This window comes from Galleria mellonella, unplaced genomic scaffold (assembly GCF_026898425.1).
Source record: "Galleria mellonella isolate WM207_F2 unplaced genomic scaffold, CSIRO_AGI_GalMel_v1 utg63, whole genome shotgun sequence".
NCBI classification, from domain to species: domain Eukaryota; kingdom Metazoa; phylum Arthropoda; class Insecta; order Lepidoptera; family Pyralidae; genus Galleria; species Galleria mellonella.
This window is the reverse complement of record NW_026442130.1, coordinates 14,255,075-14,278,811: the sequence shown is the minus strand read 5'-3', so window position 1 is coordinate 14,278,811 and position 23,737 is coordinate 14,255,075. Positions and strand designations below refer to the sequence as shown.

Here is a 23,737-nt window from a genome sequence, read left to right as displayed (position 1 = left end):
ACCACTCCTAGTGTTGCAAACGTCCATAGACCATAGTGACTGTTTACCATCGGACGGGCTATTTGCTTGTTTGCCGCCTTTGTTCTTAAACCACTTTTGAATAACTGATTCCATTTCTTAAATAACTGTATCACAGCTAATTAAAAATAACTAGTTTAATAAATAACCACTTCCTAAAGTAAGTTATGCTCCTGTTCATTAAAACTTAAGCTATGTGCCTGTTGGAACGTCATATAGAAACGCAAAGTATGCAAAAGGGTCAAATTACTCAGTCGGCTATGGAGAGGGCTATGCTCGAAGTTTCCTTTTGTGACAGCCGAAATGAGGATACCCGTAAAAGAAGTAAAGTCACCAGCATAGTGCGAAGGATAAGCAAGCTGGACACTAGATGGAGTGACGACCTCAAATGTATTGCAAGGAGTCAATGAATACAAGTGGCTCAGGACCGGTTTTTAGGACAGTCTACTGGAGAGGCCAACAGTCAACAGTGGACGCATAATGGCTGAGATGATGATGATGATGATGATAGAAAAATATTGTGAAAATAATAACAGATATATCAAACAAAATGTAATATCAATACACAGAGCCAGACTTTATACAATAATCATCAGCTTGGGTGTCTTTGTCCCACTCATGTCTTTGCAGTGAAGCAGCTGTACTTGTATTGTTATATATATGAAAAAAAGTTGACTGCACAAGTTGCTAAGCACAGGTTATTTTTTTTGTTACAAACTGTATGCGGCGATATTGAGTCGTTCCCGTCCACATCGTTCTTTGTTCACTATATGTTAAGGATAGTACCTGTTGAGCTCGTCGCGTCATTGAGCGCTAGTGTCGCCTATTTATTTTTAATGGATGACAATGAAACGGAAACCCCGCCCGCGCTATTGTCGCTGTCAGTCAGTAAATTGTGACGAATTCAACGATAGATTATAGTCATGATAATTTACAGGGGGAACCGCGTGGAGGTCGACCCGATGGGGTATATTGATAGCAATGGGGACTAACTTCCCCTAGCTAACAATCACCCCTTCCCTGCGCTATCAGTATACGTTGGCGGGGTACTAATGAGAGATAAAAGTATTAGTAATAAAAATAAATATAGTAATAATAGTAAATACTAGTGAGAGGAAATGCGTCAGTTTTTTTTTATACAACTTAGTATGGCAAACAAGCTGACGGCCCACCTGATGGAAAGTGGTAACCGTCGCCTATAGACATGAGCAGTATTATGGACATAACAGAGTATACTGTTTCGCCCATGATACTCCCCATGCATTGCCATTCCTGAGGACTCAGGTGTTATTCCTCTGTACCCAGTATGATGTCCCCTCTGTATAATGTCGGATGATCCGTCACGATGGACCAATTGACCTAATTTCATCTTAACAATCTTAACAATATAAATATAAATAAATAAAAATAAGAATTACAATATTATTTTTGAAAACTTTATTGTAAAAGAAAAAATAATTAACAAAACTTTAATTACTATTTGAACATCATCTCAATAATAATGGTAGCGGAATTCAACAAAATAATACCAATAGTGAAAAAATTTCGATGTATTTTATTTCCTTTTATGGACTGTCAATTCTAAGCATAGATCTTATACTAAATCTATGTTTGTAAGTACCTATTATTCCTTTATCTGTGGTTAATTCGATAAAATATCAGACAGAGATTATTTATCGAAACGATAATCAACAGACATTGTTTCAGTAAAACAAAATAAATTCATATCTAATCTCTCTCTATCACTATGTCGATGTAGTACTGTGGTGTTTTTTTTTATGAGTGAAAATGGAATGGTAACCCCCGTTAGCCCATTATGATGAATTCATCAGGAATTAACCATAATAGTTTCCAGGGGGAATGGCTAAGAGGTCGACCTGGTTAGGTATATAGCTAGCAATGGGATTCTCAGTCTCCATTACTAACAATCCCTTTCCGCCCTGTACTGTAGTGTTCTTATCTATCACCTTAGAGATATTAAATACTAGCTTTTACTCGCGACGTCGTCCGTATGACCAGGATATGTTTACTGACAGGGACAAAAAATAATCTATGTCCTTTTCCATCTTATATTGTATCCCAATTTCATCATCATCACCATCATCATCAACATAAGCCTCTCCGTTGAGGAGATCCATCAAGCAGAATACTTGCAAGCTGTATTCCTAGAAGCGAATTATCCTTAACGCAAACAAAATGGCGCGCGCTTGGAACTTTTAAATAAAGAAAAAAACTTAACCTATACTCACTTACACAATATAAAATATATTTATACAATTTTAACATTAATATAGCCTTAAGAATGTGCATATTGGCGGCAGTTAGCAGTTGCAGTGACGGAGATTTTCCTGTCTAAAGAGAAAGAAAAAATATCTTCGCTCAAACATCACAGATAAGAGAATTAAATTCGTTGGCAACACTTAACATTGAACAAAATTATTGCCATCTTTAAACTATAACGATGTTATTGATAACCTGGCAAGACAAATGTAGACACAGAAACTTTTAATTTTCTTTTTTTTTTTAATTGTCTATAAATGTGATAAATGTATTAGTTTTTAAATAAATAATTCATAACTACTCAATATTTACTACTATTATTGCTAATTATAACTTATATAAATTAAAATGTATAATATATATCCTGATGCAGGGGCGTCAATGAGGTGCTTTGTCTAGAGTACTCAAAGATTTTCGATTGCTTAGGTACCTCTGTCCTATTCGTGTTTCAACCATGAAGCAACTGTGTTTGCATGGTTGTGTTTCGGTTTGAAGGGTGGGATATGGCGTGAATTTACTGGGTACAGAGGAATAACACCTGAGTCCCAGGAATGGCAACGCATGGGAGGTATCATGGGCGAAACAGTATACTCTGTTATGTTCATGGTACTGCTCATGTCTATAGGCGACGGTTACCACTTCCCATGAGGTGGACCGTCAACTTGTTTGCCATTCAAAGTTGTATAAAAAAAAAGATATTTAATCCACCTCTGTGTGTCTCTGTGTTTATAGAATATAGATAAGACAATGAAATTACTGGCTACTATGACTCAAGACCATCATGGCACAAAGGTTTTGTTATAATATATTAAGCTAAAAGGTGTCTCATCAAAATTTATAACTTTTTAATCATTATATATGTGTGTATATGTGCGTGTGTATGTATATAATGTGTGTGTGTTTTATGTGTGTATATATATATGTATATATGTATTTTGCATATATAAAAACCGATCAGTTGTGTCATTACGCAAATGTGAAAACGATTAATGGCTTAACATAGATATAAATTTGATTATGTATTGACTGTAATTCAGCTACGTACGTTTTCCAAAAAATAAATAAATCAAATTTGCTATTAGACAGTTGGCATCTCTAATCGATCCTTGAATCTATCCGACTGCCCCCTCAATGTTAAAAAAATATACTTTTTAAATCTAAACTTCGTTTCTCCTTCGAACATTAGTTAAGAGATCCATGGGTTTGACTGCAGGCATGATGGTGTGGATGACAGGTTCCCGATGTTGCTGGCGAACAGGGCTGGTGGACTTGCGTTCGGTCCGGTCGCCTTCTGTAATGGCCTTCCACAACTCTATCGCTGGTAGTTCAACCAGCAGACAGAATGGTATAGCGGCGATGATGGAAAGCACCATGATTGTTATTAGCAGAGATATCTGGAATTAGAGACGTGTTTAAAAATTAATAAATTTATTATTTAAATAAAAAAAAAAATTATACCACTGAGGTGGTAAACAAGCATACGGCCCACCTGATGGTAAGCGGTTACCGTAGCCTATGAACGCCTGCAATACCAGAGGTATTACGCGCGCGTTGCCGACCCTTAAGAAACCTCTTTACCCCCCTTTTGAAGAACCAGGGAGCTCATTCCATAACCTGAGTGTTCGTGGGAGAAAACATCTCTGCAACCGCGAATAGGTAATCAATTATACCCATCTTGGTGAATATATCACTGGTTATTTCATTACGATTATTTCGTTCAATTCCGCTACCATTAGTATGTGTGTGACTGTCAACATTCGAAGATTGACCGCCACTATTACTACCAGAAGTTACACAACCTTCTATGACATTAGGCATTGAGCAGCGATCTAATAATTTGCTTGAAGGTGCCTCGTTTAGTGGTGAAACACGTGTAGCAAAACGTGCGTGAACAAAATGGCATTCGGAGATTAATGACTATATGTTGTTGTGAAACTTCTGGTAGTAATAGTGGCGGTCAAACTTCGAGTGTTGCCAGTCACACACATACTAATGGTATCGAAATTAATCAAAATAATTCTAATTAAATAACCAGTAATATGAACTTCCGCAAGATAACACCTAGTTTTTTTTTTTTAATACTGAAGTAATTTGACTGAGCTGAGTTAATGCGCTGAGCTGCTAAATTCTCTTAGCTCTACGTAAGGATGCATATATTTACCAACGTATAAATGGATCCATGCCCCAACTGAGGGTTTCCAGCAAAAACCAGCCTGAGTATTATGAAGTGCACAAGGAACACGCAGTACGACAACCTGCCCAGGATGTGAAAGCCGCGCCAGTACAGCATACTCCTCAGGCCAGCTGGCAACAGGAATGTCATGTCAATTAACTACACTTGTCAACTGAAAAAAAAATATTTCCAAAATTCGTCCGTTCTTGGTGAAATTATTACGTAACTTAACCCCAAAAAGCGGGGGGAAAGGGATTGTTAGTAATGGAGACTGAGAATCCTATTGCTAGCAATATATCCAACCAGGTCGACCTCCTCGCGGTTTCCCCTGAAATCTATCATGGTTAATTCCTGATGAATTCATCATGATGGGCTAACTGGCCTGTTTTCATTCTCATCTATCACCCTTCACTGGTACTCCGCCAGCGTATCCCGTTAGCGCGGGTGGGGTTACCATACCATTTTCACCCATCAAAAAAAAACCCCCAAAGCAATTCAGCCGAATTGCGAATTCAACAATAAGGAAAAATGATACTTACATTTACATCCACTGAAGCAGCCCAGCATAAAGATGTTAAAGAACACGGTGATGAGCGTTCTGTCCAGAGCGGCGTACAGTGATGAGGCCCAGAGAGGGAGGGCAGTGTCAGAGAGGAACACCGTGCCCGCCATCGCCACGCACCCTCCCAGAGTCAACGCTATGTGGAACAGCATGTTGAACCACTGCAACCATCAAGGGATTAAACTACATGAATATTGAATTGAATGGATTTTTTTTATACAACTTAGAATGGCAAACAAGCTGACGGCCCACCTGATGGAAAGTGGTAACCGTCGCCTATAGACATGAGCAGTACCATGGACATAACAGAGTATACTGTTTCGCCCATGATAACCCCCATGCGTTGCCATTCCTGAGGACTCAGGTGTTATTCCTCTGTACCCTGTAAATTTACGCTATATCTCACCCTTCAAACCGAAACACAGCCATGCAAACACAACTGCTTCACGGTTGAAACACGAATGAGACAGAGGTACCCAAGCAATCGGCTTTTGTACAAAGTCTCCCTCTGGTAAAATGTGGAATTATTCAATATGATGCCTACGGCCACTTTCTATCATCGTACGGCTCGCAATCGACAGGGAGTTCATCCTCATACCCTACAGCCTAAATGGTCGCGTATAATGCAAAATTAGAGATGTTTTCTCCCACGAAAATTCAGGTTATGGAATGAGCTCCCTGCCGAGGTTTTCCCAAGAGACTACAGCATGGGGTTTTTCAAAAGGGGGGTAAAGAGGTTTCTTCAGGGTCGGCAACGCGCGCGTAATACTTCTAGTATTGCAGGCGTTCATAGGTTACGGTAACCGCTTACTATCAGGTGGGCCGTATGCTTGTTTGCCACCTCAGTGGTATAAAAAAAGACGATACTTTTTAACGGATTTAAAAAAAGAAGGAGGTTCCTAATTCGATTGTAATTTTTTATGCTTGTCAATTCATAACTTTGTTAGTTATAAAACGATTTTTAAAATGTTTTTTTTATCTGAATACCTTACAGATTGGCATTATGGAAATATTATCAAATCGCTTAAGTAGTTTAATTTGGTAATCAAAATTACTGGTTTTACAACAATTTAATTTTTTTTTTTTTAAAAAAAACAATCTTCAATTACTATAGTCTATACTGTCTCCTTTTTAATGGGGTAAAATGGTAACCCCACCAGAGCTAATGTTTTTTACCTAGAACATAAGTTATTAGCGATTAAAAGTAAGTACCTCTGTACCACCCAGATATCTGCCCTGAACCAGCTGTGCTTGCATTGCTGTGTTTTGGTTTTAAAAGTGGGATATGGCAGTTAAGTTACAGGGTACAGAGGTAACATCGTAGTTTTTTTTTTTTCAACTTAGAATGGCAAACAAGCTGACGGCCCACCTGATGGAATGTGGTAACCGTCGCCTATAGACATGAGCAGTACCATGGACATAACAAAGTATACTGTTTCGCCCATGATACCCCCCATGCGTTGCCATTCCTGAGGACTCAGGTGTTATTCCTCTGTACCCTGTAAATTTACGCCCTTCAATCGGAAACACAGCCATGCAAACATAACTGCTTCACGGTTGAAACACGAATGGAACAGAGGTACTCAAGCAATCGACTTTTGTACAAAGTCTCCCTCTGATCCTTTTGGAAGTAGGTTCACAAATAACATACCTTCATCTCATTGAGTCTGATACCGTTGACCTGTATGTAATGTAAAATGAAAGCTGTGATTATCCCCCCCACGTAGCCCGATAGATTCATCCAGAACGGTAAGTACAGCATCGTTAGAATCTTGGTGCCGGCGAATATAGTGCGTAGAATTCTGTGAAACAACATAAACGATCAATTAATGAAAGCCAACGTATTCGAGATACAATGGCGTCACAGTGAATTCTTTAGTAATATAATAATATTGTAATTTACATACTTTATTATTATTATTATACTAGCGGCCCGTCCCGGCGTCGCATGGGTGGATATTTGCAACATTTCCCCTCACTGCTTTGCTCCTATTGATCGTAGCGTGATGAAAAGTATACTATAACCTGGCCAGGAGTATGAAGAATAAATGTTCCAAGTTTCGTTAAAATCCGTCGAGTAGTTTTTGTTTCTATAACGAACATACAGACAGACTGACAAAAATTTTACTGATTGCATTTTTGGCATCAGTATCGATCACTAATCATTCCCTGATGGTTATTTTGGAAATATATTTCATGTACAGAATTGACCTCTCTACAAATTTATTAGAAGTATAGATTATTTAGAGACTACATAACACTGTAACAACATAATATTGATTCAAAGTAATCAATTTTATTAATATTATTAATTGTAAAAAAAAAAAAAATATTTACACATTTATGTAATAGTAAATATTGCTGAACAATTGTAATTAATTTTAAGATCTGCTACTAGCAATCACCAATATTTAGTAAATAAAAATTCATACATTCATTCATTTAACATTCGTTGTTCCATTCAAAAGAATATAAATGTAATAATATAATAATAGTTAGTAAATATTTGACAATTAAAAATAATGCTATACGAAATTGTATGTACTATATATCTATTTCATATTAATGTGATTGGTACTTTAACAAAAGGTAATAAATAATAGATGGCGGTAAAGTCGAGAATTGTTGTTTTTCTTAATTATTTTAAAATTTGAAGTAAAATTTTTAAATTGGCGTGTGGTTTTTATTATTATGTATGAATGTAATGTGACAGATAATACGCGATATTTCCCTTTATGACTTATAACCCATACAATCGCAATGTTTCTTGCTTATATGTGTTTATTACAAAGTTTTAAAATACAAGAGAATAAAGACAAAAATTACCATAAATCATTACTATATCGGTTAAAAGTAAATAAAACCATTCGCTAACTTACAAATTTTGCCTCAAATTATCTTTAATATTTTGTAATTCAACAAAAAACATAAGTGTTGACTCTAGCGCCATCTAGTATTTCGTATCCAATTTTGTTTAGTGACCAACCGCCTCACAGAATTCAGAATTTCAAGGGGTTAAATATATAATTTCTCATACAAGTTTTACAGAATTATACCTGTCGGTTGCAGCACTCATATCTATAGGCGACGATTACCACGTTCCATCAGGTGAGCCGTCAGCTTGTTTGCCATTCTAACTTGTATAAACAAAACTTAATAAATTAATAACATAAAAGTCACTTACTCGGGTGACTGGCCAGTAATAATGGGAGTCAATTCATTGAAGTATGTGACTAGTCCAGCTGCCAACGCTGACGCGATGACCAGGGCTGGCAACACCAGAACAGCCGCCTTCCGATATCTGGCCAGTAGCAGCATGAGGAACAATCCCACGATATGCAGTTGCATATCAGCTGCTAAGTACCTGGGTCAAGAGATTTAAGGTTTTATTCTCAAAGATGTGTTACTATAGTAGTTTTTTGGATGAGGTAGTTTAGGTGACCTCGGAAACACGATGCAAGGAAAAAGTATTTTTTTATACAACTTAGAATGGCAAATAAGCTGACGGCCCACCTGCTGGAAAGTGGTAACCGTCGCCTATAGACATGAGCAGTACCATGGACATAATAGAGTATACTGTTTCGTCCATGATACCCCTCATACATTGCCATTCCTGAGAACTCAAGTGTTATTCCTCTGTACCGTGTAAATTCACGCCATATCCCACCCTTCAAACTGAAACACAGCCATGCAAACACAACTGTTTCACGATAGAAACACGAATGGGACAGAGGTGCTCAAGCAAACGAAGGAAGGAGGAGAACAAAAAACTCTGTTACTAACCTAAGGCAATAATTTAAAGGAACTTACCAAGTGTGTCCCATACACATTTTCCCCATTTCAAGGTAGTTGTGTACGTAGAGTATGTGGTACAACCACCTCTCTGAGCAGTCGTGGGCCTCCCTGGTGACCATCCAATTCCACTGTGGTCCGGAGCCCAGGTACGGATACCACGATATGATGAACCATAGGGCAAAACCTGCTGCGGGCGTCAACCTAAAAAAAAATAATAACGTACTAGCTTTTGCACGCGACTTCGTACGTGTGGATTTTTGAAATTTTACTCCGTTAAGAGGTTAAATTTTTAAAATTTCTTTCGTATTGTTCATCTATGCTTTACGAGTATAAAGAATCTATCGGGAAAAGTTCAAAATTCTAAATTCAGCGAATTCGATTGTGTGTTGATATATGGGTCAGTCAGTCAGTCAGTCAGTCAGTCAATAAGTCTTCCTCATATATATAATAAATCTTCACTTGTTTCACGGTCAAACATAAAATCAGAGAGTCAGTAGATCTCAGATTAGAGATTCAGATATATGTATATAAAAATTCTTCTTCTTCGAGTATATACATAGATATATGTATATATATATATATATATATATATATATATATATATATATATATATATATATATATATATATATATATATATATATATAATACGTACATACATGATAAATAAATAAATAAATCTACCTTTATTCATATTATAACTCGTCTTACCTAATGTACCTATTGATGATACCAATCAGACATTTCCAAAAGGTGATTGGCTTTTCGTCCATGGTGATGAGTATCACGTAGGTAGTTAGGAAGCCGGACATGGAAAAGAAAGCTTGCAACCATATGGGCGTGTTGAACAAGGTCTGCCATACGAATTGATCGTACATCTGAAATGCAAAATTGGTTAAGTCGTCACATCCCATCAGACGTTGCCTTCACAATAATAAGTAACTTCAAAATATGTAGAGGTTCCTTCAGGGTCGGCAACGCGCACGTAATACCCCTGGTATTGCAAGCGTTCATAGGCTACGGTAACCGCTTACCATCAGGTGGGCCGTGTACTTGTTTGCCACCTCAGTGGTATAAAAAAATGCTGATAAAAGAAGTGCTGGGATGGATGGAGACGTCACTCCTGGCTGAAGAATATGCGTAAGTGGTTTAGCTGTAGTACCACGTCGCTCTTCAAAGCGGCAGCTCCAAAAATTAGAATTGTCATTATGTTGTCCAACCATCGATAGATGTGGAACTCGAAGAAGCAAAAGAATTTTTTTATGTAACTTAAAATGGCAAACAAGCTAACGGCCCACCTGATGGAAAGTGGTAACCGTCGCCTATAGACATAAGCAGTACCATGGACATTACAGAGTATACTGTTTCGCCCATGATACCCCCCACGCGTTGCCATTCCTGAGAACTCAGGTGTTATTCCTCTGTACCCTGTAAACTCACGCCATATCCCACCCTTCAAACCGAAACACAGCCATGCAAACACAACTGCTTCACGGTAGAAACACGAATGGGACAGAGGTACCTAAGCAATCGACTTTTGTACAAAGTCTCCCTCTGGTAATTTTCTCCCACGAATGCTCAAGCTACGGAATGAGCTCCCTGCCAAAGTTTTCCCTAGAGAGTAAAAAGGGTATAATAAGACTAGTTCAGGGACGGCAACGCGCACGTGATACCACAAGTGTTGCAGGCGTTCAGGGTAGGGTACAGTGACCGTTTACCATCAGACGGGCTGTATGCTTGTTTACCTCCTGTTTGGTATAAAAAAAAGAAGTAATACATCAATCGACTTACATTTTCAATGAATTCCGGATTGTCGGTAAAGGAGTACACGTATATAAGCAGGGCGTGAGAGAATATCACGCTCACTAGGCCGAATACTCTAAAAAAAAAAACAATGTAAACAATATATTAGTATTTGAATTAATTGAAATTGAATTTTGAATTGAATGAACCAGAGGGAGACTTTGTACAAAAGTCGATTGCTTGGGTACCTCTGTCCCATTCGTGTTTCAACCGTGAAGCCATGCAACCTGTGTTTGCATGGCTGTGTTTCGGTTTGAAGGGTGGGACATGGCGTGAATTTACAGGGTACAGAGGAATAACACCTGAGTCCTCAGGAATGGCAACGCATGGGGGGTATCATGGGTGAAAAATTATACTCTGTTATGTCCACGGTACTGCTCATGTCTATAGGCGACGGTTACCACTTTCCATCAGGTTGGCCGTCAGCTTGTTTGCCATTCTAAGTTGTATAAAAGAAAAATTAATAAAATATATTTTACAAACATAAAAGTGCTTGTAAACAAGTTTATTTGAATAAAGATGATTTAAATTTGAATTTGAATACAAATTGATGCCAATAATTTTTGCGTGATGCCAGAACAAACATACAGACAGACAAACAAACAAAATGTCTAAAAATTATTGTTTTGACACCGAATATGTGAGATGTGTACCGTCCGTACCATGTGTCGTCAATTTACAATTGTATTATAATAATAAGATCAATTGTATCTGTTATGGAAGCACTTCCAGTATGTGGCACGTCTAGTGATCTTAAATCAGTGTAATTATATATCTGTGTTTAGGTCGCTATGGTAACTAGATGTTCAAATATGGTTGTTGATTGTAACATAAAATATATTATTCTTTGCTAATTCTCTTTATTCTCTTTAATAGTATCTTGCGGCTTTACCCGTGTAAATATAAAGTATTGGATGGGAGGAGGGGGGTTAATAACGATGTGGACTACTAGTCCTATTGCTAGCAATATACACTGTCAAGTCGACCTCCACGTGATCCCCCTGGAAACCATCGTACTGAATTCCAGGTGAATTCATCACGATGGGCCAACTGAACTGCCTTTTCATTCTCACCTATCATCATTACTGGTGTCCCGCCAGCATATACCGCTATCGCTGGCAGGTTTTTTTTTAATGGGTGATAATGGAATGGTACCCCACCCGCGCTATCGGTATACACCGGCCGGGCACCAGTGAAGGATTATAGGTGAAGATGAAGCAGGTCAGTTAGCCCATCGTGACGAATTCAATAAGAATTGTTCACGATGGTTTCCAGGGGGAACCACGTGGAAGTCGACCTAATAGGGTATATTGCTAACAATAGGGATGTTAATCTCCATTGTTAACAATCCCTTTCCCCCCGACTGGCGGGGTTACCATTCCATTATCATCCATTAAAAATATATATATATAATATATAAAGTAACCTATTTTTATTAGAATATAAATATAAATCGTATACGTTGAATAGGTTTAAATGAAATTTCGTATACTTCCTATACGAAATTTCATTTAAACCTATTCAATAGATTTTGCATGAAAAAGTAACAAACATTCATCTATACATCCTCACAAACTTTTATCAGTTATGAGAGTGGTAATATAGAATTGAGAGGGGAAAAGGATTGTTAGCAATTGAGTTTGACATTGCTATCAATATGCCCTATCAGGTCGACCTCCACTTGGTTCCCCCTGGAAACCATCGAGAACAATTCTTGTTGAATTCGTCACGATGGGCTAACTGACCTGCTTTATTCTCACCTATCATCCCTCACTGGTGCCCCGCCGGTGTATACCAATAGCGCGGGTAGGGTTACCATTCCATTATCACCCTTTTTTTTTATGGGTGAAAATGGAATGGTAACTAGCCCATAATGATGAATTCATCAGGAATTAACCATAATAGTTTCCAGGGAGAACCGCGAGGAGGTCGACCTGGTTGGATGTACATTATCACCCATTAAAAAAAAATATAGAATTGAATCTATATACCTCATACCCTCGATGCAGGCTATGGACTTCATTCGCTCGTCAGACCGTGGCTTTGAGCGATCATAAGTCAAAATCTGCCAGTTGTGTTTCATGGAAAACGCGAGCAAGTACTTGTTGCCTGCAAACAAATATAGTTTAAAATTGTGATCTACAAGTAACATCACCTCAACCATGACTAAAATTACTTCATCATCATCTTCATAACATCAGCCTTTTAACTCTCCACTGCTGAGCATAAGCCTTCCCCTTGGGGGGGGTTTACCAGTAGTGGTCACGCTTGGCAGGCAATGGCAATCGCAGTTAGGCTTTGGAGATGTTTTAAAAGGGACGCTGCTACCCATCCCTCGCCCTCCCTTAGTCGCCTCTTACGACACCCGCGGGAATGGAAGGGGTGGCCTATTCTTCTAATTTTCCTTAAGTTTCGTTTTTCTTTATACCACTGAGGTAGGAAACAAGCATACGGCCCACTTGATGATAAGCAGTTACCGTAGCCTGTGAACGCCCGCAATACCAGAGTATTACGCGCGCGTTGCCAACTCAGAAGAAATCTGTATTCAGGCCAATAAATTGATCAATCATTCATTCGCCGTGTGATCCCGGCATAGAATGAGCCACCCCTTCGTTTCCCATGGGCGTCGTAAGGCGACTAAGAAAGGACGGGGGATTACCAGCAGCGTCTCTTGTAAAATATTTATAAAAGCCTAACTGCGGTTGCCAATCCGCCTGCCAAGTGTGGCAGCTACTAGCAAAACTCCCCTTATGAGGAAGGCTTATGTCCAGCAGTGGACAAATAACGGCTGAAATAAAAGTAAAATTAAATTCATTCATTCACAAGGGTCAATGACACGCACATAATGTGGCATGCTGTTGTAGATTTTTTTTTATACTACTTAGAATGGCAAACAAGCTGACGGCCCACCTGATGGAAAGTGGTAACCGTCGCCTATAGACATGAGCAGTACCATGGACATAACAGAGTATACTGTTTTGCCCATGATACCCCCATGCGTTGCCATTCCTGAGGAATTGGGTGTTATTCCTCTGTATCCAGTAAATTCACGCCATATCCCATCCTTTAAACCGAAACACAGCCATGCAAACACAAATGTTTCACGGTAGAAACACGAATGGGACAGAGGTCCCCACCCAAGCAATCGACTTTTGTATAAAGTCTCCCTCTGGTAAAAAGTAAAGTATTATATCATTCTTGTAATTTATTTGTATCTATAATAAGTTTACAATTGTAATCTTTTAGAGGAAACAATAAAGAGTATCTATCTATCTATCTAACTATATTATCTGTGGCTGCGGCAACCATTTACCATCCGACCTACTATATTTATTTATTTATTTAAACTTTAATGCACAGTAAAATTCTATGTACATTTGGCGGACTTAACACCGGACGGTGTTCTCTACCAGTCAACCATTGCGTAAACCGAAAAATACGTAGGCGGTGCATTATTGAATAGAGGAAAAATACAGCAATACTTGATAAATTCGTATAATATAAACATACACATAATATATTGCGATATGCGACTATATTATACCATTAAATGTGGCACATCGTTCGCCGAGCGCGTGCAGCGTGGTGGCGAGGAGGGCGAGCGTAAGCAGCACCACGCACAGCGCGGCCAGCGCTAGCGCCGAGCCTGAACTGGCTGGAGAGGCTCCCGCGGTGGTGCACCAGTCCACGGATAACACTTCGGCCTGCGGAAATTTTCTTTTTTATAACCTCATGAACGTATATAACATAACGCAATTTTTGATAATTTTTTACCCTTCCTCCCTCTATTATATTCCCCATGTAACGCGCCGTAACATGATTCAGTGGGGGGAAGGGATTGTTGGGACTAACCTCCCCATTGGTACCAATATACCATATCAGGTCGACCTCCACGCGGTTCCCCCTGGAAACCATCGTGACTAATTTATCGTTAAATTCATCACGATGGGCTAACTGACCTGCCTTTTCATCCTCACCTGTCACCTCTCACTGGTGCCCACCAGTGTAAACCGATAGCGCAGACGGGGTTATCATGCCATTTTCACCCAAAAAGAAGAAACATGTTCCAGTACCCCCCTCCTACTCCCAAACGTTACGTAGAACACCCAAGTAACCATTTTTACATACAAATAACAACACTAACGAGGGAGAAAGGGATTGTTAGTAATGGGCTCTAACTGCCCCATTGCTAGCAATACACCCTACTAGGTCGACCTCCATGCGGTTCCCACTAGAAACTATAGTAGTTAATTCTAGTGGAATTCATCATGGTGGGCTAACTGACCTGCTTTTATCATCACCTATCATCCCTTACTGGTGCCTTACCAGTGTATACTGATAGCACAGGCGGGGTTACCATTTCATTATCACCCATTAAAAAAAAAACAACACTACAACGAATACTGACAGCGAAAAAAAAAATGACGTACAATACAATTTTGATATCCCTGTAAACATAAACTAAAAGGGTTGTTAACATTGGAGATTTAATTCCCTAGTTTTATTTTTTATTTAAAAATAAACAATGTAACGTAACACGTTGTTCCCTCGCTCCCTTTTATTAAGGCTTTTTTTTTTAAATATCCAGAATAAAAAAAAGCCCGTCAAGTACGACTCGAACTCGCGAACTAAAAGTTCCGTACAAAATCATCAAGTAAAATTTTTTATTTGTGAAATATCTCCAAATTTACGGTTTCCGGATTTTTCCTTTACTTATGCTACATGACATTGCTTCTTGAAAAATTTCATGATTCTAGGTCCACGGGAAGTAACCCTATAGGTTTTGATTCCCTTTGCAAATATAAAAATATAAATGCGATATAAATGGTACATAAACGGCCGTATGTTTTGATTGCGTCGATTTAGAAGCTTGATTTTTTCACTGCTTCAAGGCATTACAGATCTGAGTATATGATATTAATTTCAACTTGATACTTCCACGCGTTCCTAAGAAAAAGGGCTTTAACAGACGGACGAACGGGCGGATGGACAACGAAGTGATCCTATAAAGGTTCCGGTGTTTCCTTTTTTTTTTATACGACTTAGAATGGCAAACAAGCTGACGGCCCACCTGATAGAAAATGTTAACCGTCGTCTAGAGACATGAGCGTATACTGTTTCGCCCATGGTACCCCCCATGCGTTGCCATTCCTGAGGACTCAGGTGTTATTCCTCTGTACCCAATAAATTCACACCATATCCCACCCTTCAAACCGAAACACAGCCATGCAAGCACAGCTGCTTCACGGTTGAAACACGAATGAGACAGAGGCACCCAAGCAATCGACTTTTGTACAAAGTATCCCTTCGAAGATACCGAAGCCTAAAATCCGATATTAAACCTACATGTATATGAATTGTTGAAATAATGATACTTGTCAGTACCTCTAAACCATATTTGAGCAGACTGTCATTTAAGCAAAGCTGCGCTGCATCCCAGACGCCAGTTGTGTTCTCGTGAGAGCCACATCTTGTGACACACACGCCGCGGTGAATCTGCGTTCTATTGTAGTGTTTTAGCGTTTCCTTTGAATATTCCTGTAATAAGAAATGTTAGTTATAATACTTGTCATGTAGTTCCGGTATAGAATAGGCCACCCCTTCCTTTCCCGTGGGTGTTGTAAGAGACGAGTAAAGTAGCTTAATGATCAAGGGATGGACAGCAGTGTCCCTGTTTAAACACCACCAAAGCCTAACTGCCTGATTGGCAACCGCAGTTAGCCAAGCGTAGCAACTACTGGCAAAATCCCCCAAGAGGGAGGCTTATGTTCAGCAGTGGACAGTTAAAGGCTGATATGATGAAGAAATATTAGTCCGTGTTAAATGAAGTTTCATTAGGGAAAAGGAATTGTTAGTATTGGGTCTAACAGTCCCATTGTTAGCAATATAGCTGCACGAGCTTCCCCCTGGAAAACAAAGTGATTAAATCTTGATTTCGTCACGATGGACTAACTGACCTGCTTTCATCCTCATCTGTCATCTCTCACTGGTGCCCCACCAGTGTATACCGTTAGCGCAGACAGAGTTACCATTCCATTATCATTCATTACAAAATAATTTTATATTGTGAACTGTAACGGTTTTGTAAAACTTTATATAAAAAAAAGTAGAAGGTTACTCTATGACGGTTTTTTTTTATTATTGTGTAGTCTATGGTAGCTAACGCTGTACTCTTGTGGTTTCACGCTTTGGCTATTCATCCAAATTTCTTTACAAACTTTCAATATTACTAGCTTTTTTATACTATCAAGGTGGCAAACAAGCATACCGCCCATCTAATAGTAAACAGTTACTGTAGCCTATGAACGGTGCAAATGGCACGGTAACCGCGTGGAGGTCGACTTAATAGGGTATATCAATAGCAATGGGGACTAACCTCCCCATTACTAACAATCCCTTCCCCCCTTACGCGCACGTTGCCAGTCTACCCCTGATTCACACATCTTCGCATCATCCCTCACTGGTACCTCACCAGCGTATACCATTAACGCAGGTAGAGTTACCACTACATTATCATCCATTAAAAAAATCACTGACATAAACAAAAAAACAATGTATTAATAAACAATAACGTAATAAATTAGATGCCTCATAGCGTTCAATGTTATTAAACCACGATGGTTTCACTGACCTTGTCAACTATGTGAGATTTATCACAATTGAAGGACTGGCTAGATACAAGATAAACAAATTAAACAACCATTACTGTGTTCCGACTGACATTGACTTATGGTATCTTAAACTTGTATAATCCAATAATAACATAAATTTATTTATATATTTATATACTTTTATGCATTCTTTTTCAAATAATACTGTCCCAATTGTATTTCTACCGTGAAGCAAAAGAAAAATCTTACCTACTAAAACTAAAGTAATAATTTATTTTACTATTCTATCTAGCCGTGTGAAACCGGGGCGGATTGCTAGTTAAACTGCATACAATACCTAATTCTTACAAGCCAGTAAATATTGCCTTATGCGTTTGTCCATTGTATACCTGGTCAAGGCATCTCATAAATTATTTGTGAAGCATCTACAAACTTAAACCTAGACTTAGAGCTGACATACCAATTCATAACATAAATATATGTTTTTTTTTTTATATTTTTTTATGCAATTTAGTATCGAAAACAAGCTGACAATCCACCTGATGGGAAGTGGTAACCGTCGCCTATAAACATGAGCCGTACCATGGACATAACAGAGTATATTGTTTCGCCCATGATACCTCCCATGCGTTGCCATTCCTGAGGACTCAGGTGTTATTCCTCTGTATCCTGAAAATTCACTGCCATATCCCACCCTTCAAACCGAAACACTTTTGTACAAAGTCCAAATATACATTAGATTATAAATTCAACCTTTATAAAGCGCATTCAATTTGGTACAGCAATTTTTACATGATAACGGAATAAACATATAAAACAAATTTTGAAGATTATAAAACAAATGAGCCTTGGAATATGAGTACCTACATGTAAGTTACATATTCCTGGGTTTATCCCAAACTGATTTTCCTTATGAACCAATTTAAATTTTTTTGTAATGACTGTTTGTACCAAAATAATAAAAAAAAGATTTTTTCTTAAATAGCTCCTATGTAGGTAAAGTCTACTATTTTATTTTAGATGTATATAAAATCTAAGTAAAAAAATAGTTTAATCCATTTACATGATATTATAATATCATGTAATATATATGTCTTGGTATATGTAAAATTATAGGCTTAAAACTCCTATATCATTCCACAACATTCCAAAGCATTCCATATTAATTTAAATTCACTTTGGAGGTGAGTGGCTACGTGTGGCTGCTGACCGCACTTGACCGGAACCTTTGAAAGGAAATCCTGTTTTGATATTTCCTAATAAAAATATAAGTATATATGTATAATGTTTAAAAAAATGCATGTCATGAAAAGCAAAATATAATTTTATCTAAATAAATTGTGTTCTAAAAAAACCGACATCAATCGTGTGACAACACTTTTCAAACGGGGTCTTATTAAAACGGGTTGGCAACCACAGTTTGGCTATTGGTGATATTTTAAGAGTTATGATATGATGAGAAATATGATATATATACATATATATATATATATATATATATATATATATATATATATATATATATATATATATATATATATATATATATATATATGTTAATTAATTGTTGATGTCTATAGCCGACAATTGCCACTTTCTATCAGGTAGATCGTCAGCTTATTTGCTTCTGAGTCACTTAAAAAACACTCACCTGCAGTAACATGAGCCCGGGGGACGGATGTCGCGATACCAACGCAGCATCCACAATGCAGTACTGGTCCCCTGGCCGCTGACATTGTTTCCAATCGTCCAACGCATATAATGGTGGGAGAGATGCAAACGCTGTTTCTGGAATGTTTATTTAATTAGATATAAGTCATTAAAATTCGTGATTGCAATCATAAATATTATAGATAGATAGATAGATACTCTTTATTGTTTCCTCCAAAAGATTACAATAGTAAACTTATTATAAATATAAATAATTACAAGAAATAATCACAATGAGAAAACAATGGGCGACCTTATCGCTAAGAGCGACTACTTTCTATTAATATTATCTTTGTTTTTCTATTTTGTTTACATTTTCTGTTATTCCTGTCTACGGTCAACTGGTAGATAACGCCATATGGTGTTATGTTCGCCATTTACACTATACTTTAACATACTTAGTATTAAAATGTTATAAATTAAAAAAAAAAAAACAGTGCATATTAACGCTTATTTTCCCTGATTACATTGATTTACACCTGTTACGGGTGCAAACCCCTTCCAAACCATACTACAACATACCAATACATGTTGCACAATAGCTGTTCCCACACACAAATTCCCAGAAAGAATGAAGACACACTTTACAAAGAAAATTGATAAAAGGGAAATACCACAGAGCGGTGAGAAGCCAGTATGTTTTAAGTCGCGAACGTACGGTGTATATTTTAGGAATCAATCACGATTCATATATATAATTAATATCATATAATTACTAATTTTAAATAAAGACTCTGTATAAAATTATATTAAACGACATTGTGAACTTAAATACGAGTAGTGTTCGTTTTTTAAAAAACCTATCACCGACCGTCAGAAGGTAATTCACCTGACTATCAAATTAAAATATGTTTTCGTTTATTAATCCAATGAAAATGATCGCCTTTTTAATTAATACATGTACGTGTATGTCGAAATATGTACATGCTTACATATTACCTAATTATACATGACGTATAAGACATTGTTAATATATAAAATTGTTGCATGCTTGTGATTTTGCACTTGTACAGTTTAAAAATCCTGGGGGAATGGGATTGTTAGCAATGGAGTTTGACAGTTTCATTGCTAGCAATATGTCCTATTAGGTCGATCTCCACGTGGTTCCCCCTGGAAACCATCGTGAACAATTCTTGTTGAATTCGTCACGATGGGCTAACTGACCTTCTTCATCCTCGCCTATCATCCTTCACTGGTGCCCCGCCGGTGTATACCGATAGCGCCGGTGGGGTTACCATTCCATTATCATCCATTAAAAGAAGTCTAAAACTCCTATCATATTCAACACAATGTTATATTGTTATAGAATAAATTGAATTTATTTAATAATTGAAAGCGGGGCGGTAACAAATCACGCGAAATTGCATTTTTAATGTTTATTTTTATAATATAATTAGAATATTCTATTTTTGATTTTTGGTGAGTGCATTATTTAAATTTTAAAGCTTACCAGAAATATATATATATATATATATATATATATATATATATATATATATATATGATGCATCATTATGTACTGTTTACCCTTTTCTTTCAAATGTATTCGTGTCCTATTTATTTTTACATTACTAATATAACAGAATTGCAAGTACACTATGTTTATTCCGGCATCACGCAATACTACACCAAATTGGTTGCGGCTTTCACAATTGCATTCCTGAAATTCTAATTTGACTAACTGATAACTGATGAATATCTTGATACGCCATCTAGAAGTGATCAGTGAGTATTTAATTTGTTTTCTTATTTCGGAAATCCTCACGTACGTAGCAGCAGACACTGCACACACTGATGTTACTCCATAATTAACATAACTGTTCATTAATTGTCCACTGCCGAATAGATCTTTCCCATCGTCCGCCATAAAATCATCATCATCATGAGCCACCCCAATGAAGGGGGCTTTGCCAGTAGTTGCCCATATGGAGTATTGCTGTCACTTATGGGCGGGAGCACCTAGATACCAGCTTGAACCCTTCGACTTAGTGCAACGACGAGCTATGAGAATTGTCAATGATCCCAGGCTTGCAAGCGGTATCGAACCCTTAAGTCTTAAGAGAGATTTCGCCTCACTCTGCGTGTTCTACCGCTTGTACAACGGATTGTGCTCAGAGGAATTGTTCAATATGATGCCTACGGCCACTTTCTATCATCGTACGGCTCGCCATCGACAGGGAGTTCACCCTCATACCCTACAGCCTAAATGGTCGCGTACAACGCGGTTTCAGAGATGTTTTGTCCCACGAACACTCAGGTTATGGAATGACCTCCCTGTCGAGGTTTTCCCAAGAGACTACAGCATGGGGTTCTTCAAAACGGGGGTCTCTCCTCTGGTATTGCAGGCGTTCATAGGCTACGGTGACCGCTTACCGTCAGGTGGGCCGTATGCTTGTTTGCCACCTCAGTGGTATAAAAAAAAAGAAGTTGCCACGCTTGGCAGGCGAGTAGCCAACAGTAGTTAGGCTTTTATGTTCGTATTTATATTATACTAATCTTTTGCCCGCTAATTTAATTAGTTTTTCTACTTTTCAAAGTATAAAAGGCAATTAAATAGAACACTTTTCACTTTTAGATATCAAGATAAGGCATATCAGATTTTAACTCTTCTTTGCATGATTTTTTTTATTGGTGAAATCAATCAAATATTATATATATATATATATATATATATATATATATATATATATATATATATATATATATACATTTCCAAAGAGGGTTGACGTCAGGCAGGCGGCCGGTCGTAAAACTATAACCTAAATCCTTTTGTAATATGGATAAAACCATAATAATATTACGCCGGCCACAAATAATAATTGGGATAAGGGTAGGAAGATGATGATATATATATATATTCTGAAAATACACAATCTTCTTTTTAATATATTAGTAATTCGAATCACTTTCTTTAATTCCGCTACCATAATCAGGTATGTGTGCGTGCGACTCAACGTACGCGCGGTACTAAAAACATCATTATTTCTGCCATTATCCGTCCACTGCTGGACATAAGCCTCCCCCATAGACTGCCATAAAGAACAGTCCTGAGACACCTGCATCCATTGACTCCCTGAGATGCATTTCAAGTCGTCACTCCATCTACTGGAGGGAGTCGTCCTACACTGCGTTTACCCATACGTAGTCGCCACTCAAGAACTTTCCTTCCCGGTTGTCGATTCTTCGAGCTATGTGACCAACCCATTGCCACTTCAGCTTGCCTATTCTTCGGATTATGACGGTTATTTTGGTTCTTTTGCGGATTTGCTCGTTTCGGATTCTATCACGCAAAGAAACTCCGAGCATAGCCCTCTCCATAGCTCGCTGAGTAACTTGTAGCTTTGCTTACGGCTTACTTAACCAGTAATTAGGCCAATTTTTAATTATTTTGAATTTCAAAAATACTGGCACAAAAGTTAAATTTTATAACATTCTACATTTAATATTTTTTTAAGAAGTGAAATGAGATGTCTATGGTCGTATTGTTACGATTTTTTTTAATTAAAGTAATCATTGCAAAAATTAAAAATAAAGAAATAAATTAGATAAATATAAATATCTATACATAATTTATTTATTTATTATATATTTATTTATACATATACCTATATATTAATATATGTGAGTGTGTGTGTGTGTGTTTTTAAATAAATTACTAGACACATACCGTTAAATTTTACAACACTAGCACTAACACTTGTTAAAAATGTACACCACAATATGTATAATATTTGAACCGCCATAATGTTAATTAGAAATACCACACATGAACGTCGATCGGTTCATCCGACTAACGTTAGAACACGCGTAACACGCTTCCATAAGTCGTGTTAGCCGACTTGCGATAGCCAAGTTGCATAATGTTGAAGGTGGAGGTCGCCCGCCCTTCTCCAACGAGCGTTTCATCACGAATTAGGTAAATTTTTGAACAAAACTAATAATGTCTTAATTCTTCACAGCTTTCGTTTCTTCGCCACGGATATGATGTATGGAATTTTTTTAATATACGATAATGGCATGGTACCAGAGGGAGACTTTGTACAAAAGTCGATTGCTTGGGTACATCTGTCCCATTCGTGTTTCAACCGTGAAGCAGTTGTGTTTGTACGGCTGTGTTTCGGTTTGAAAGGTGGATAATGGCGTGAATTTAATGGGTACAGAGGAATAACACCTGAGTCCTCAGGAATGGCAACGCATGGGGGGTATCATGGGCGAAACAGTATACTCTGTTATGTCCATGGTACTGCTCATGTCTCTAGGCGACGGTTACTACTTTCCATCAGGTGGGCCGTCAGCTTGTTTGCCATTCTAAGTTGTATAAAAAAAATATGGTAACCCCGCCTGCGCTATCGGTATACGCTGGCGGGGTATCAGTGAGTGGTGATAGGTGAAGATGAAACCAGGTCAGTCAGCCTAGTGTGAAGAATCAGCGTTTAACTCTCCACTGCTGAACATAAGTCTTGGAGACTCCCACGCTTGGCAGGCGGGTTGGCAATCGTATTTAGGCTTTGGGAATGTTTTAAGAGGGACACTGCTATTCCTCACCTTTTTGTGACAAATATAATAAGAATTAATCACAATGGTTTCCAGGGAGAACCGCGTAGAAGTCGACCTGACAAGGTATATTGCTGGCAATGGAATTTAAAGTCCTCGTTACGTACCTGTATAGTACCTCTACCTGTATGGAATTTAGGATACAAGTTAAATATTTTTAAGCAAATGTTTCTTAGGACTTTTTTGAATAAATTAGTGAATGTAAACTCTTTATCTTTAAAGAATGATACA

The 23,737-nt window shown here is 37.8% G+C and overlaps 1 protein-coding gene across 1 annotated transcript; it reads right to left on the bottom strand.

Moving 5' to 3' along the window:
- Positions 1-1,460: 1,460 nt before the first annotated feature.
- On the bottom strand, positions 1,461-22,850 carry LOC113515761 (nose resistant to fluoxetine protein 6-like). The gene is made up of 13 exons (XM_031909961.2): positions 22,620-22,850; positions 18,894-19,030; positions 16,017-16,169; positions 14,176-14,335; positions 12,623-12,740; positions 10,620-10,707; positions 9,540-9,706; positions 8,844-9,029; positions 8,218-8,397; positions 6,685-6,835; positions 5,011-5,194; positions 4,460-4,602; positions 1,461-3,692 (listed from the first exon to the last, which is right to left on the bottom strand). The coding sequence occupies exons 1-13, from the start codon at positions 22,693-22,695 to the stop codon at positions 3,456-3,458; spliced, it is 1,980 nt and encodes a 659-aa protein (XP_031765821.2). The 5' UTR covers positions 22,696-22,850; the 3' UTR covers positions 1,461-3,455.
- Positions 22,851-23,737: the final 887 nt, after the last annotated feature.

Excerpts from the sequence above, each read along its gene's own strand:
- LOC113515761 (XM_031909961.2), bottom strand. The coding sequence starts at position 22,695 with ATGGCGGTTCAAATATTATACATATTGTGGTGTACATTTTTAACAAGT. Across the intron at positions 5,195-6,684 it reads TCAGACTCAATGAGATGAAG|TGGTTCAACATGCTGTTCCA; the intron begins GTATGTTATTTG and ends TGATGGTTGCAG. Across the intron at positions 4,603-5,010 it reads CTGCTTCAGTGGATGTAAAT|CTGGCCTGAGGAGTATGCTG; the intron begins GTAAGTATCATT and ends TCCTGTTGCCAG.